The sequence below is a fragment of the Apium graveolens genome, chromosome 10 (genome assembly GCF_009905375.1).
Source record: "Apium graveolens cultivar Ventura chromosome 10, ASM990537v1, whole genome shotgun sequence".
Classification (NCBI taxonomy): domain Eukaryota; kingdom Viridiplantae; phylum Streptophyta; class Magnoliopsida; order Apiales; family Apiaceae; genus Apium; species Apium graveolens.
Genome location: NC_133656.1, coordinates 158,319,499 through 158,331,615, shown reverse-complemented (window position 1 = coordinate 158,331,615; position 12,117 = coordinate 158,319,499). Strand labels below are relative to the sequence as shown.

The 12,117-nt window shown below is 34.5% G+C and overlaps 2 protein-coding genes across 6 annotated transcripts; both read right to left on the bottom strand.

Annotated features, from left to right (window-relative positions):
• Window positions 1-1,299: 1,299 nt before the first annotated feature.
• On the bottom strand, window positions 1,300-5,262 carry LOC141693972 (putative methyltransferase PMT18). Of its 5 annotated transcripts, none has more exons than XM_074499169.1 (8): window positions 5,121-5,262; window positions 4,691-4,720; window positions 4,502-4,615; window positions 3,406-4,126; window positions 3,033-3,243; window positions 2,546-2,843; window positions 1,981-2,448; window positions 1,300-1,868 (listed from the first exon to the last, which is right to left on the bottom strand). In XM_074499169.1, the coding sequence occupies exons 4-8, from the start codon at window positions 4,114-4,116 to the stop codon at window positions 1,637-1,639; spliced, it is 1,920 nt and encodes a 639-aa protein (XP_074355270.1). In that variant the 5' UTR covers window positions 4,117-4,126; window positions 4,502-4,615; window positions 4,691-4,720; window positions 5,121-5,262; the 3' UTR covers window positions 1,300-1,636. The 5 variants fall into 5 exon arrangements, with proteins under 5 accessions (XP_074355270.1, XP_074355275.1, XP_074355273.1 ...); XM_074499174.1 differs by having other exon boundaries at window positions 4,502-4,583; XM_074499172.1 differs by having other exon boundaries at window positions 4,784-5,258.
• A 952-nt stretch (window positions 5,263-6,214) lies between these two features.
• On the bottom strand, window positions 6,215-11,128 carry LOC141693034 (nuclear transcription factor Y subunit B-1-like). The gene is made up of 7 exons (XM_074498015.1): window positions 10,921-11,128; window positions 10,627-10,846; window positions 9,912-10,041; window positions 9,551-9,556; window positions 9,361-9,438; window positions 9,180-9,244; window positions 6,215-6,566 (listed from the first exon to the last, which is right to left on the bottom strand). Exons 2-6 carry the CDS (start codon window positions 10,842-10,844, stop codon window positions 9,188-9,190), a joined length of 489 nt encoding a protein of 162 aa, XP_074354116.1. The 5' UTR covers window positions 10,845-10,846; window positions 10,921-11,128; the 3' UTR covers window positions 6,215-6,566; window positions 9,180-9,187.
• Between the last annotated feature and the right edge of the window lie 989 nt (window positions 11,129-12,117).

Genomic DNA, 12,117 nt, shown 5'->3' with positions numbered 1-12,117 from the left:
ACTAGATATATTTGGATATCATTGTTATGAATATTTGGATATCATTGTTATCATAACAATGATATCATAGTAACAATGATAAAATATATTATATAAACATGTTTATTTTTTGCCGAACTTAAATGTTTTCAACGAAATAATATTTTCATAAAATATTCCATGTAAACTTACATTTTTACGATGATCTAGTTGCTAACACATGTATTCTTCAGAATCTCTAATAATACTCGATCCGATTTAAATTAGAAAAAAACCCGGTCCGATCCGATCTGGCCCGAAAATAAAGCTCGGTTAGGCTCGCCTCGAGGGCCCAAACGGGCTTTAACATTTTCGGAAAGCCCTGCCCGGTTAAAGTAAAAGTCCGAAAAGCCCGGTCCGGTCAAAACTCGGTCTGGTGGGTCTTTTGTGCATCTCTAAGCAACGGAGAATTGAGAGTATGACAGTGCAAGGGCAAATGAGGAATATGACTGTTTACTAAGGCCAATATGTAAATTCAGTTTATGATTCTGTTAGACAGTTACCGGTACAAGTGATAAAACTTGTATATGGCATTATTGAGAGAGAGATTAGAAATAGAATGGTGGAACAACTTGTGGTCTTGTAACTGAATCTCTGCTTGAATCTATGTTCATCAATGTCTTTTAGTTTTCTTTAAGAACAATTGAGTTGAGCATTTGAACCCCATAAACTAATAATATTTAAATTTATATCCTACTGAGAGGAACCCTCGACCTCTAGTTACCGAGAGAAGAATGATATCCGCTAGGTATGCAGTTGATACTCAATCAGAGCAAAAAAGGAGAAGCTTGATGACATTAGCGTGAACAGGTGTAGCACACAATCTAGGAGCAACAACTAGAAGGTCCCTTACAGAAGTCAACAGCAGCAAGTTTATGATTCAGCCATATCAGCCACTGTAACAAAATGCGCTCACTTCTTGGCTAATTAAACTAACGGCATAAGAGCTCATTTCTTTCGGGCATGCATCATTCGTCTTTGATTATCGTAATACAAACAGAAGGAAAAAGATTTAATACTAAAAGAATCATGTCACTTTTTTAAGATATTACTAGTACCAGATTCAGGGGAAGTAGCATTAACAATGTAAATATGTTACAAACAGATGTCCCCAATGTTAGACATCTAAATATAGACTGTGGCATGCATTAGCTAATTGATTATTTGTTCTTTTATAGAAAGAAGAAGATGTTTACAGACAAAAATCAGCTGAAGTGAAATCTGGGTAACAACTACAATTACAATTATCTTTTGATCAGATATGAAGTTGAGGTACAGACGTCGATGAACACATTTATTGCTACTACATTAAGCTTGCGAAAATCTCAAAGTACAAAACACAAACAAGTAATGCAACTGTGTTGACAAACTAACCATCTAAGAAACAGTATCTAGTTACAACAATAACTAACTCTCTAATTCACTGCATTAAGATCCTAAGTATTGCATCTTGCTATCGATTCCCTAAACTGGATTTATTTCCTTCATGTTGCTGCTGCTTTACAAGGTTCAGCGATTGCTTATTAGTCCCATTCGTATATATGTAATCACGGAGAAAGAAGGAAGTATGAATTACAGACTTATTGTAGTCTAATGCAGGGGTGAAAGTGTTCCATGATTATTGTTTCGGCTTAGTATCACTATCACCGGTCCAGTAACTTTTGACACTAAGCAAAATCTTTTCTGGATTATAAGGGCCACTTTCATGGTCCAGTATGCGGCTCTTCCACCTCATTCTATCTGCTATGCTCTTGATCTTCAAAAGGACTTCCACTCCATCTCTGAATATAACAGTCCCTTCTGGTCTTAGGATTCTGTCCATTTCCAGCAGGATGTCCGTAATGTCACACCTTCACAAACAGAAAATGGTTATTATTAGTAGTAGTAGCACTACTAATAAACATTCATTTAGGACAAATTAATTTATACCATGTTTTTGTATGTCGTAATTCAGGTACATACCTGTCCTGATATATGCTAAAAACACCACCTGCATGAATGAGATCATATGTTCTTGGATATGTTGAAAATGCTTCGCACCAATCTTGATATGTACCAATAAAACCTCTTTCATATATCACTCCCAGAGTGTTAATATCTGAACTTGCAGGGACTACATTCATTACCCACACTGGATACTTTAACAAAGCTGCTGCAAAGCCTCCCAAGTAAGCATTCATGTCCATTATATTTCGGTATTGACCTTGGCGTAAGGGATTCACAACACGATCATAAAGTGCCATGCGGCCTGTCCATGCTTTATTATCTTCTCTAAATTTCGTTTCTGTGATGCCAGGCAACGAACCGCTGATAATTCTTGGAGGAACTGCAAATGCACGCTCTGGCCATTTCTTGAGTGCACCGCCTGCAATCTCATTCGTGTTTTTTGCCTCTGGAAGAGGAGTAATGCAAGCTTCCATGTCTTTATACCTTATTTGGTTTAGCATATGTGCGCATATAAGTACATCGGAAAAATGAGAAGATTACTTGCTAATTGCGCTAAATAATGACTCAAAGTTAAACATACCAAGCTGCATCAGCATTTTCTGATTTGCACATATGGGGTTTTTTAAAGGTTTTTCTATTCTTCACACACTCAATGTGGTTGAAGGGTTTTTGCCACACTGCGATGTCACCCCTTTCGTGTACTTTCTTCCAGCACATGCGCTTGGCAAAATCCTCAATTGTATCTTGCTCGTGTTTTAAATCTTCCTTGGTTCTTTCCCAACCTTTCCAGTATCTTGCCCAACGAATTGGAGGACCAGATAGTATCCAATAGCCACCTGGTCTCAAAATTCTATCCAATTCGATCATATACAGTCCATCTGCGTGAACAAAGAATTTTTTTATGAATACCTATGAAATATTAAAATTGTGATCTCCAGCAGCTATTTATGTGGATATGTAGTGTTGCTTGTAATCTATCAAGCATCGAACGACCATAGATGCTAGGCCTTACTCCTTATTTACTCGAAATTGGTCACTATGTATAGAAAAAGCAAAGATTAACTAACCATACTCAGACCAGGGAATCAAGCAACGAGAACAATGTGCCATATCAAAAGCTCTTGCTGGATATGGAAGTCTCTGTGAGCCCATGATGCCAAGCATGGCAGGAACACCGCGTTCCAAAGCAAACCAAACTTGTGCTTCATGTGTATCTCTTGGAGCAAACGACATTGGAAGCATGTCTCTCTTCAAAAGAAAAGCTCCAAAGCTAGCAACCTTAAAATTTACAAAGTTCATATTGACGAAAAATCTTGTCACGAAACAGATCAAAATTATAATTTTGAAGACTCTACATATTATCTTTATAATATGATCATGCTCCGTAATCATGTGCATAGGTATATATGAATGTCATCATGAATCTATTAATGCACTTACTCCACAGCCTGTATCAATTGCGGTTCTTATGCTGCCGTTAGTAAAATTGGGGATGATCGCATTAATGTCATCAATGTAAGCATCTGCTCCATTCATGAACATGGTTCCTCCACCTGGGAACCTAAAGCGATCACCTTCAACTTGTATCCAGTGTTGGATAGCCTTCTCAACACTGAGCTCTTTGTGGGGGATGTTATCAAACCATGCATAGTCTCTGCTTTCGGGCCATTTGAATGGTTGCTTATAGTTAGGTGGGGCAGGTATCAAACAACGAAGCATCTCTTCCTTGGGGGGGCAATGTCGCTCTCTATATTTATGCATTTCACGGCTAAATTTCCTTCCCCTAGGTCGATCTTGACATGGAGTGTACTCGCTAAAAGACATATCACATGGTGGAAAATTTTGAGCCTCTTCTTTTTCAGAATTGTTAACTACTAATTGATGATGGCTTTCAAAGTCAAGAGCTGCTTCTGATGATAAGCTGGAGCTTGAACTAGCTCCACCAGCTTCAGCTTCGGATGACTCAACATTATCACAATCAGGTTTTTTGAACATCTCGGATCGATTTATTAAAGGTTTTGAACTAATCTGCCAAGCCCCCAAAACGTAAAACAAAATGCATAATGCACTCACGGCTAGTATCCAAGTGAGACGCTTCCTATTTGATTCCAGGTGATGAGGCTTTGGCGATCCATTATAATCTCTCGCCATTTGATTAGAACTGCGAGAAAGATGATAGTGTATAATGTTGTGAGTCACAAGTAACATAAACAATATAAAGTCACAAGTCATAGCTAATTCATATAATTCCAGTTTAACACTTCACTGCTAACCGGAAATTCCAAAACATCATAGAGGTTTGAGACATTAGGCAAATATGCATGCACAGCATTACGAAACCAAAGAAGTGCATCAGATCATATCTGTAAACAATATAACATATGGCTAGTTGTGTGAAATCGAGTGAAGTACAAATGAAATATCTTTATGAACATTCTGGAAGGGAAGATAATGAAACAAGACAATATACAGAGACAGAAACATAGAAATAGAACAGGGAAACAATACGACAGCTAAATGCTGAAGGTTATCTTACCTGGCCGGTGAGGCCTTTATTTCTTAGTATTATTTTTGAAAAAATATCACTCCGTTGGAACTTAGAGATCCTCCTTGTTATGCTGTAGACTTGCAATGTCACTTAAAAGGAACTCTGATGCAGTTTGCGAAAAATTAGAATAAAATGAAACAGATAAAAAGTAAATCAATGACCCCTGTGGATAAATACCTTTTGCATAGGCGTATGTTATGTACTGACCTGCCAAAAAGTAAAGAGATGTAATCATGTAATTCAGATTAAAACTTATGCACAACATTATACCTGAAGATGATGATGTATGGCCAACATTCACATTCTGTTTGACATGGATCTTATTCTTTGGTTCATGAATTGACAGAATTGATTTAACAAGATTAAACATATGTATAGAGTGGAAACATTGTTGTCGGAAATAGAACAAATTTAGGGAATCTGTTAAGCTCATCTTCATCTTCATAAAATATGTTGCTGTACTGCAGTCTGCAGACTCTACTTGAATAAGTAGCAATTCTAATAATCTGTGAGACTGACAGCGAATGAATGTAAACTAAAGCTAGCTACTGATAATTAATTCTGTAATTCGTAAAAAAGGGAATTTATGAGTATTAAATTTGTATACCTTCTGAACAGTGATGAGGTTGTTGAACAGGCTTAGCCATGCACACATGAGTGAGAACTGACAAGTGAGGAAAAAGAAAGGGGACAAAGTAAAAGGAAAGTAGATCAAACAGAGGAGGGAGAAGATGAAAAGTAACCATGCAAATAAGTAGAAAGGCAAGGCGTGAGAAATGGGTGGGTGTGACTTGATTAATTGTCTTTTATTATTTAATAATAATATTATTAATTTTATTACTACTTCTATTTATAGATCACTGGAGTAACTTAAGGATGACCAAATCTCATCCGTTGGATGACAAGATCACATTGTTTTCTTTTGATGTAATATAAACCAAGTTTCACATATATGTAGGATAAATATTATGTTGACATCAACAAATTATATTAAAATTATTAGTAATTTGTTGATGTTACCTTATAGTTTTACAAGTTCATCCAATATATAAGAGTAGTGATTAGTAAGTTTTTTATTTTATAATTTGTCCAACCAGTCTTCTCATTGAATTGCTAGAAAGTCCCTGGTGTATCTGGTTTTGTCTAAATTTCCTAAATAAAAAATTATTTAAATTTTTGAGAAATATAATTCTGCCCTAAATTTTAAGATAACAATGAGATCTAATTTCTTGTTGGGGACCCTTATGTATGATTAATGAGAATGCCTCTTTTGTTTTTTCTTTAAAAAAGATATCAATGAGCCAACATTTTCTATTTTGTAAACCAATTGAAAAAAGTATGAAGTGAATAGCACTAAACATAACATAGTTTCTCCACTCTTTTTAGTTTTTACCCATCATCACTTCCATCACAAGTTCACACCCCCAATATTGGGAACATAAAGCCTTTCCATTCCCTCACCCCAGACATGCCAGTAGGCTGTTCATCGTTCAACTAACCCAACAAGCAAACACTTATATAAAGCAACAGGAGAGCAATATGATGCAGATAATTTGGAATAAGGATCGAATCCAGGCGGCTTATTGAACTGCTAAAATAAACCAACAGAACTTGCAAGTACTTCCACTAGCATAAATGTAGCAGGGCACATACCTTTCGCACCAACATCGATATGCATAGATTCTACGCAAATTTGATACGTTGAGAATTTCATTTCTATATATCATGTGAAAATCCAAATGTACATAACATAAAATTTCTCACAAGTTTAGCTAATGGTAATCCAACTGTTTTGTCTTAAACATATTCCTCCCTTCGAATAATTAAAGAAAAGGAGCTTCTGGAGAAAGGAAACTGAGGTGCTTTGCATCTGATCAGTATAACTACTAGAGTACTATGGACGTCATACAATATCTACATACCACATTTAGAAAATAGGATAAATCCTTAAAAAGAAAATGATGAATTGCCTTTGCATGGCTATTAACTAGATGATAAGCTCCAGCTGACAGCAACACAATCTCAAGTCCAGAGGTATTGTTACAGCTCCAACCTTCAAGATTAATGAATATTATAAAATAATGGATACAACAAAAAGAAGTGTGACAAGTCAATTGGCTAGCTGATAAAATAAGAAAGTGAATTATCATTACTAAATAAATATAATATGATATAAAGAAGTTCGACTCTCTAGAGACAATTTAATGCTGCCATAATCATAGTATAATATCCGGTTGACATATTCTTTACTACCCTTGCGCATATTGCATATATACCATTCAAAAAGTAATGAAGAGACATAATATTTTACTTTAAGCGTAGCTACTGTTCCTACTACAGAAAATACTCACAGTTCACATTTGTCTTATGGGAAGTTAGTGTTGTAGTGAAAAACTTAAAAATATAATCCCTGCTTAGATCAATCTCAACATTTGGTACACATAAATACCATTACCCTTGATCCATGCTGCGAGTAATTAATTCTCTCATTTCTTTCTTTTCCCCTTACCCATCAAGTTGGAGTAAATTTTACTTTCCATATATAAAAAAAAATTGTAAGCAACATTTTTTACATCCTCCAACTGCTTAAAAGGATTATTTATAATTTCTTTTTGAAATTCCATTACCCGTAAAAATAGGACAAGAGATTTTAATAAAAGCATGGCAGCGGTAAATTCGGGTCAAATTTAGTTGTAAACTCTTAGACCTTAGTTAGGACTAGGAGTCGGAAAATAGAAGATCCAGTAAAGTCTCTTCGCTACTTCTTAGAATAGGCAAACTCTATAAAGCCTCGTCAAGTACTCTTATGGATCAGATAGATAGATTCAAAGTTAGGGCCAAAAATAACAGTAACCTATATATCTTCATCTATCTTTGACCGTGTTTGTCTTACCCACCCCTTGTTGACTCAGATGCTATAATTGAATGCAGCTGCATGTATATCCATTGTACTCAACGAACATCTAAAGACACAAAACTTTGACATAGTATGCATCCAGTTGAGATATTTCTTAAAATTTCATAAAAATGGTAATTTTAGCTGGTAACGCACATGATATAGGTTATCTATATAATTATTGTGACCAATCTTGAAAAAGTGAATTTATTGTCCATATTTAATTGGTTTATATCATTACTAAATGAGGGGGGGGGCACTTCAATTGCTTTCAATACGTACATTCCTTATGAAGCAGGGCTGCAAGGGTTTGCTTTGCTGCCTCATAATAGAGCATTCTGCTTCTATTTTTGAGTTATTTTGCAGGACAGGGCATTGGAGGTGCCTATGTGGGGACTCAGCAGCAGTAAGGTGGCATCTTTGGCCTAAAAAGGTATTTTCTTTGCAAAATTAGGGAGACTGGGAAAGAGAACCACCCTATTGGGGTCTTTTAGAATAAAGATAGGTAAGCTCATAAGCTAAGATAGAATTTTTGGCGCATTAAAATTGCGGCAGCAATAATAGTATTCGTCTCTTTTTGTTGCACCTTCTCTTTCGACATCTCTTTTTCATTTATGTTAGCTCTCATTACATTAATAAAATTTAAATAGATGATCTGCAGATGTGTTCCCTGTTTACTTCTGTCTCTTACTCCTTTTTCTCACTGCCGTCCCATCTACAACAAGTAACAATGCGTCCATTCATGTGCTTACAGTTTATATCCTATTTAGGTATGGTCATGCCAAAAATTTTATTTTTTTTATTAAGAACGAGACAGAATTATGAAATATAAAAGAAAATAGGAAAAATACATAGAGGTGACTCCTGAGCCACCAACTCAAGAACCATTTCCTCTTAAAACATACTCCGTATATATTAAAGTTGTACAATTTAAGCAACAGGAGGGTGACAGGTGACTTATATCCAAAGTTAATATATATTTTAACTCGAGTGGTTAAAGTTCCAATTGTCACAATTTATGCCGTCTAGGGCAATTAAGGCTTTGAGATTACTGTGCACTCAATATTTCAACTACAAAATTAAATGCACACGAGCATAATGTGGCATATAAAATGTTAACTCTCTTAGGCAGTGGTCCCCTGGTCCATGGATTATATGTACACAAAGGTACTTAGGAATACTAAGTTGCAAAAATGATAAATGAAAAATACAATACTCAATTCAAGAACTCTACACAATCTAGAACCTAACATTCCACTGTAACATTTGTGAAAGTATGATGTACTCTTCAACTCCATGCATATCTGGAGCTTGAATAAACTAATTTTATTAAAGGATGTGAGCACAAGCGAAGTCCAATAGCAATATAACCTATTCTTGGTTAACCACAGAAAGTGTGAGAAAGGTGAAAAAAACACGTTCTATCAATACTAGGTATTTTCTCTGCACGAGTCGCCACACATGAAAATGTTAGTTTAAGAATCCATTTAAGTTTCGAAGTAGGTTTTTGGCATGGAAAGTCAACAACGGCTGTTACTAATATATTTTATCTTTACAAGTTTTAGACTTTTAGCTAATAATCATTAATTCTGAAATTTAGATCTCAAGTTTCTAGATTTTTTAAAGATGCAGGTGAACAAACATATCAATATTGCAACAAGATACTATGCATCAACTTTATTGAATTCAACATGGATCTGTGTATAAAAACACACACATTAAAAATTATACATATTTCACACACACACACACAGATGGCTAGATGCTTACACAAAGATTCAAATGTGCGAGTTCATGTAGCCCATGCCTTGTGTGTAGGAACCTTGATGAGCATACTGCCATTATAATAGATAATAATGAAGTGTTAAATAGTGCAGTCCAAGTTATTGAATATGCTAATATAGATATTCAATCAGTAGAAATGCTGATAAAGTATTCTCTTGAAATGAACCTGTTGACTTAAAGGCTGAGCTCCAACTGGATCCTTCTTCGCAGATCCCTCTCCCCTAGCAGATCCTTTAGTATCACCCTGAGAGATGTATAACAAATATCAACACATCAGAGAGAATCCTACAATACTAAAAAATAGAAGCTCACAGCATAAATAGGTGAAGCGACGAGAAATTAATATGTATACATACCTCTAACTGTACAGTAAAGGTTTCGCGCACCATCAACCATACATAGGAAGAGAAAAAATCATGTCAGCTTAATTTTGTGACGGCAAATACACTCAAAATGAAGAAGACTCGTAGGAGCACAGAAAAAACAAGGAAGTAAGTACATCAGGTATCAATACAATTGCAAATAAAGAAACCTTAATAACCCCTTTGTATAGCTAAAGAAACAACCCCTCTAGGAAGTCGTCCATACAATTACAAATAAGTATTTACATATAAACTTAATAAATATGAAGAATTAGACAAATGCCTTAATAGTATATTGTAGATGTAGACAAATTAGATTTAAAAGTTTTATACAATGAAAAGGGTGGCTAATTACCTCTCTGTACCTAGCTAAGTACGCCTTGAGGGGATCAATGTAATCTTCAAAACCTAGAGTGGCCATAGCCCAAAGCAAATCATCGCCATTGATCGTCTTCCTCTTCTCTTTCTGACACTTGTCGCTAGCCCTACATAATGCGTTACCTCATATCATTTCTACTGATAGTCAAAGCTTTCATCTTTATATATTAAACACGACATAAACTCAAGATTTCAGACGGGTCTTTCTAAAAATCAGACACAAGCTAACCTCAAAATTTCGACAAGGGCATTACTAAATTTTCACAAAGACTAAACTCCAAAATTTCACAACAGCATTACTAAATTTACAAGACTAAACTCAAACTTCAAACTAGGGTACTAAATTTACACACATCATACACTAAGTTCAAGATATTGACATGGGTATTTCTAGAAACGGGCGCTTAAATACACAAAAATTAAGCTTTTTGCAAGACTATTCGCAAACTGACACACACAAAAACACAGTCACACCCTAAAGTTATGATTTTGCAAGGGCATTTGTCATATACTATATCACAATTCACAATAAAACATTTTTAAGGCATTTCAAAAATCCACACAAAATTCAAGATTTTCACAAGGACATTTAACAAAAGACACACAAAACACCAACAAACACTAAAATTCAAGATTTTCACAAGGGCATAACCAAAACCACACACAAAAACCAAAAAAAGAGAGAGAATTACTCGCTAGTAATGAAGCTAATAAACTCAGAAACACATTCTTGAACAGTATCTTTGGCATCTTTAGCAATCTTTCCATTAGCAGGCAAAGCCTTCTTCATGATCCTACTAATATTAGCAATCGGAAGGAACCTATCTTGCTCTCTAACACTAGACCTTGGACTTTGATCACCACCACTTTCATGACTCCCACCAGCTGGACTACCTGGACCATCAGCCATTTCTGCCCAAAATAAACAATGAAAAAGTCAAAAAGTGAGGAAAATAAAAGCAACCCAGTTGAGAAGAGAGAGGAACCTGAAAAGGGGCGGAGAGAGATTTGTATTTGGCGGGGGGAGATTTGATTGATTTTGAGACAAGATCGGACGCTGGAGAAATGAGAAAGAAGAGAGTACTTGTACTGTAGGAGATGATTTTTAGTATATTTTTTTAATGAACCCTTTTGGGTTTATTTGGTGTGTGTGTATATTTTGTGTGTAGTACAGAAAGTTAAGTTGTGTGTTGTTTGATGAGTGACACTTGTGATGAGAATCTGGTGCTGTTAGATGGGCAAAATGTGTGTGTGTTTTTCCTCTTTTGGGATGTGAGTGTGAGATTAAAGATTGTAGGATTTTTATTATTTTATTTTGTGAAATGAAGAATTTTATTGAATAAAACAGAATTACAAATCGCAGTAATAGCATGTTCTGTAATTCCTGTCTTCTAAAACTGGAGACTACGGATTACTTGGACTTGGACCTATTTTCTATATAATTTAATTTTATTTGACTTCGAATTCAGACAAAATTCAGATTACTCAGAAAAACTCGGTTTTGAAAGAAAAAAAAATGAAAAAAATGAGTAATATTTCAAAGAAAAAACTCATAAATGCATTAGTTTCAGACAAAAAAATATAAATTTTAAGTATTTTTAATGCTAAAATGATTGTAAAAAACTAGCCAAAATAAAAAAAATGATTTATTACATATCCTTTATAAAATATTACAAGTTAAATCCGTACTAAATTAAAAATTACCGGTCATTTAAAATTTTCGAGTTTTATATTGAGTACTCTTTTGAAATATTCGAATTTTTTTTGTATATCATTTATTTATAAAATACTTTTAAGTTAAATAAATATTGAAATTATAATTAGCATTTTATTTTATCCAATTTTTTAATTGAGTACTCTTTCCGTGTACTCCGAGTACTCATTATTTCATAATTTCGCCGAGTCGAACCGAGTACCAATTTTTAGAATACCGGTATTTTCATATTACGTGTACTTAAAATTTATATTTCATTTAAGCTTGATATATTTACTTTTTGAAATACATGCCCAATTCGAAATGTATAGTATATTTTTTATGTCATATTTTAGTATATAAATAAAATATTAATTTAATCAATTAAAATTTATCCATTAAAAACTTGTTAAATATTTTAATATACATTTTATGAGATATTTGTTAAAGAGAATAATGTTCTTAAAATTAGCTCGCCTAAGTTCCTGTG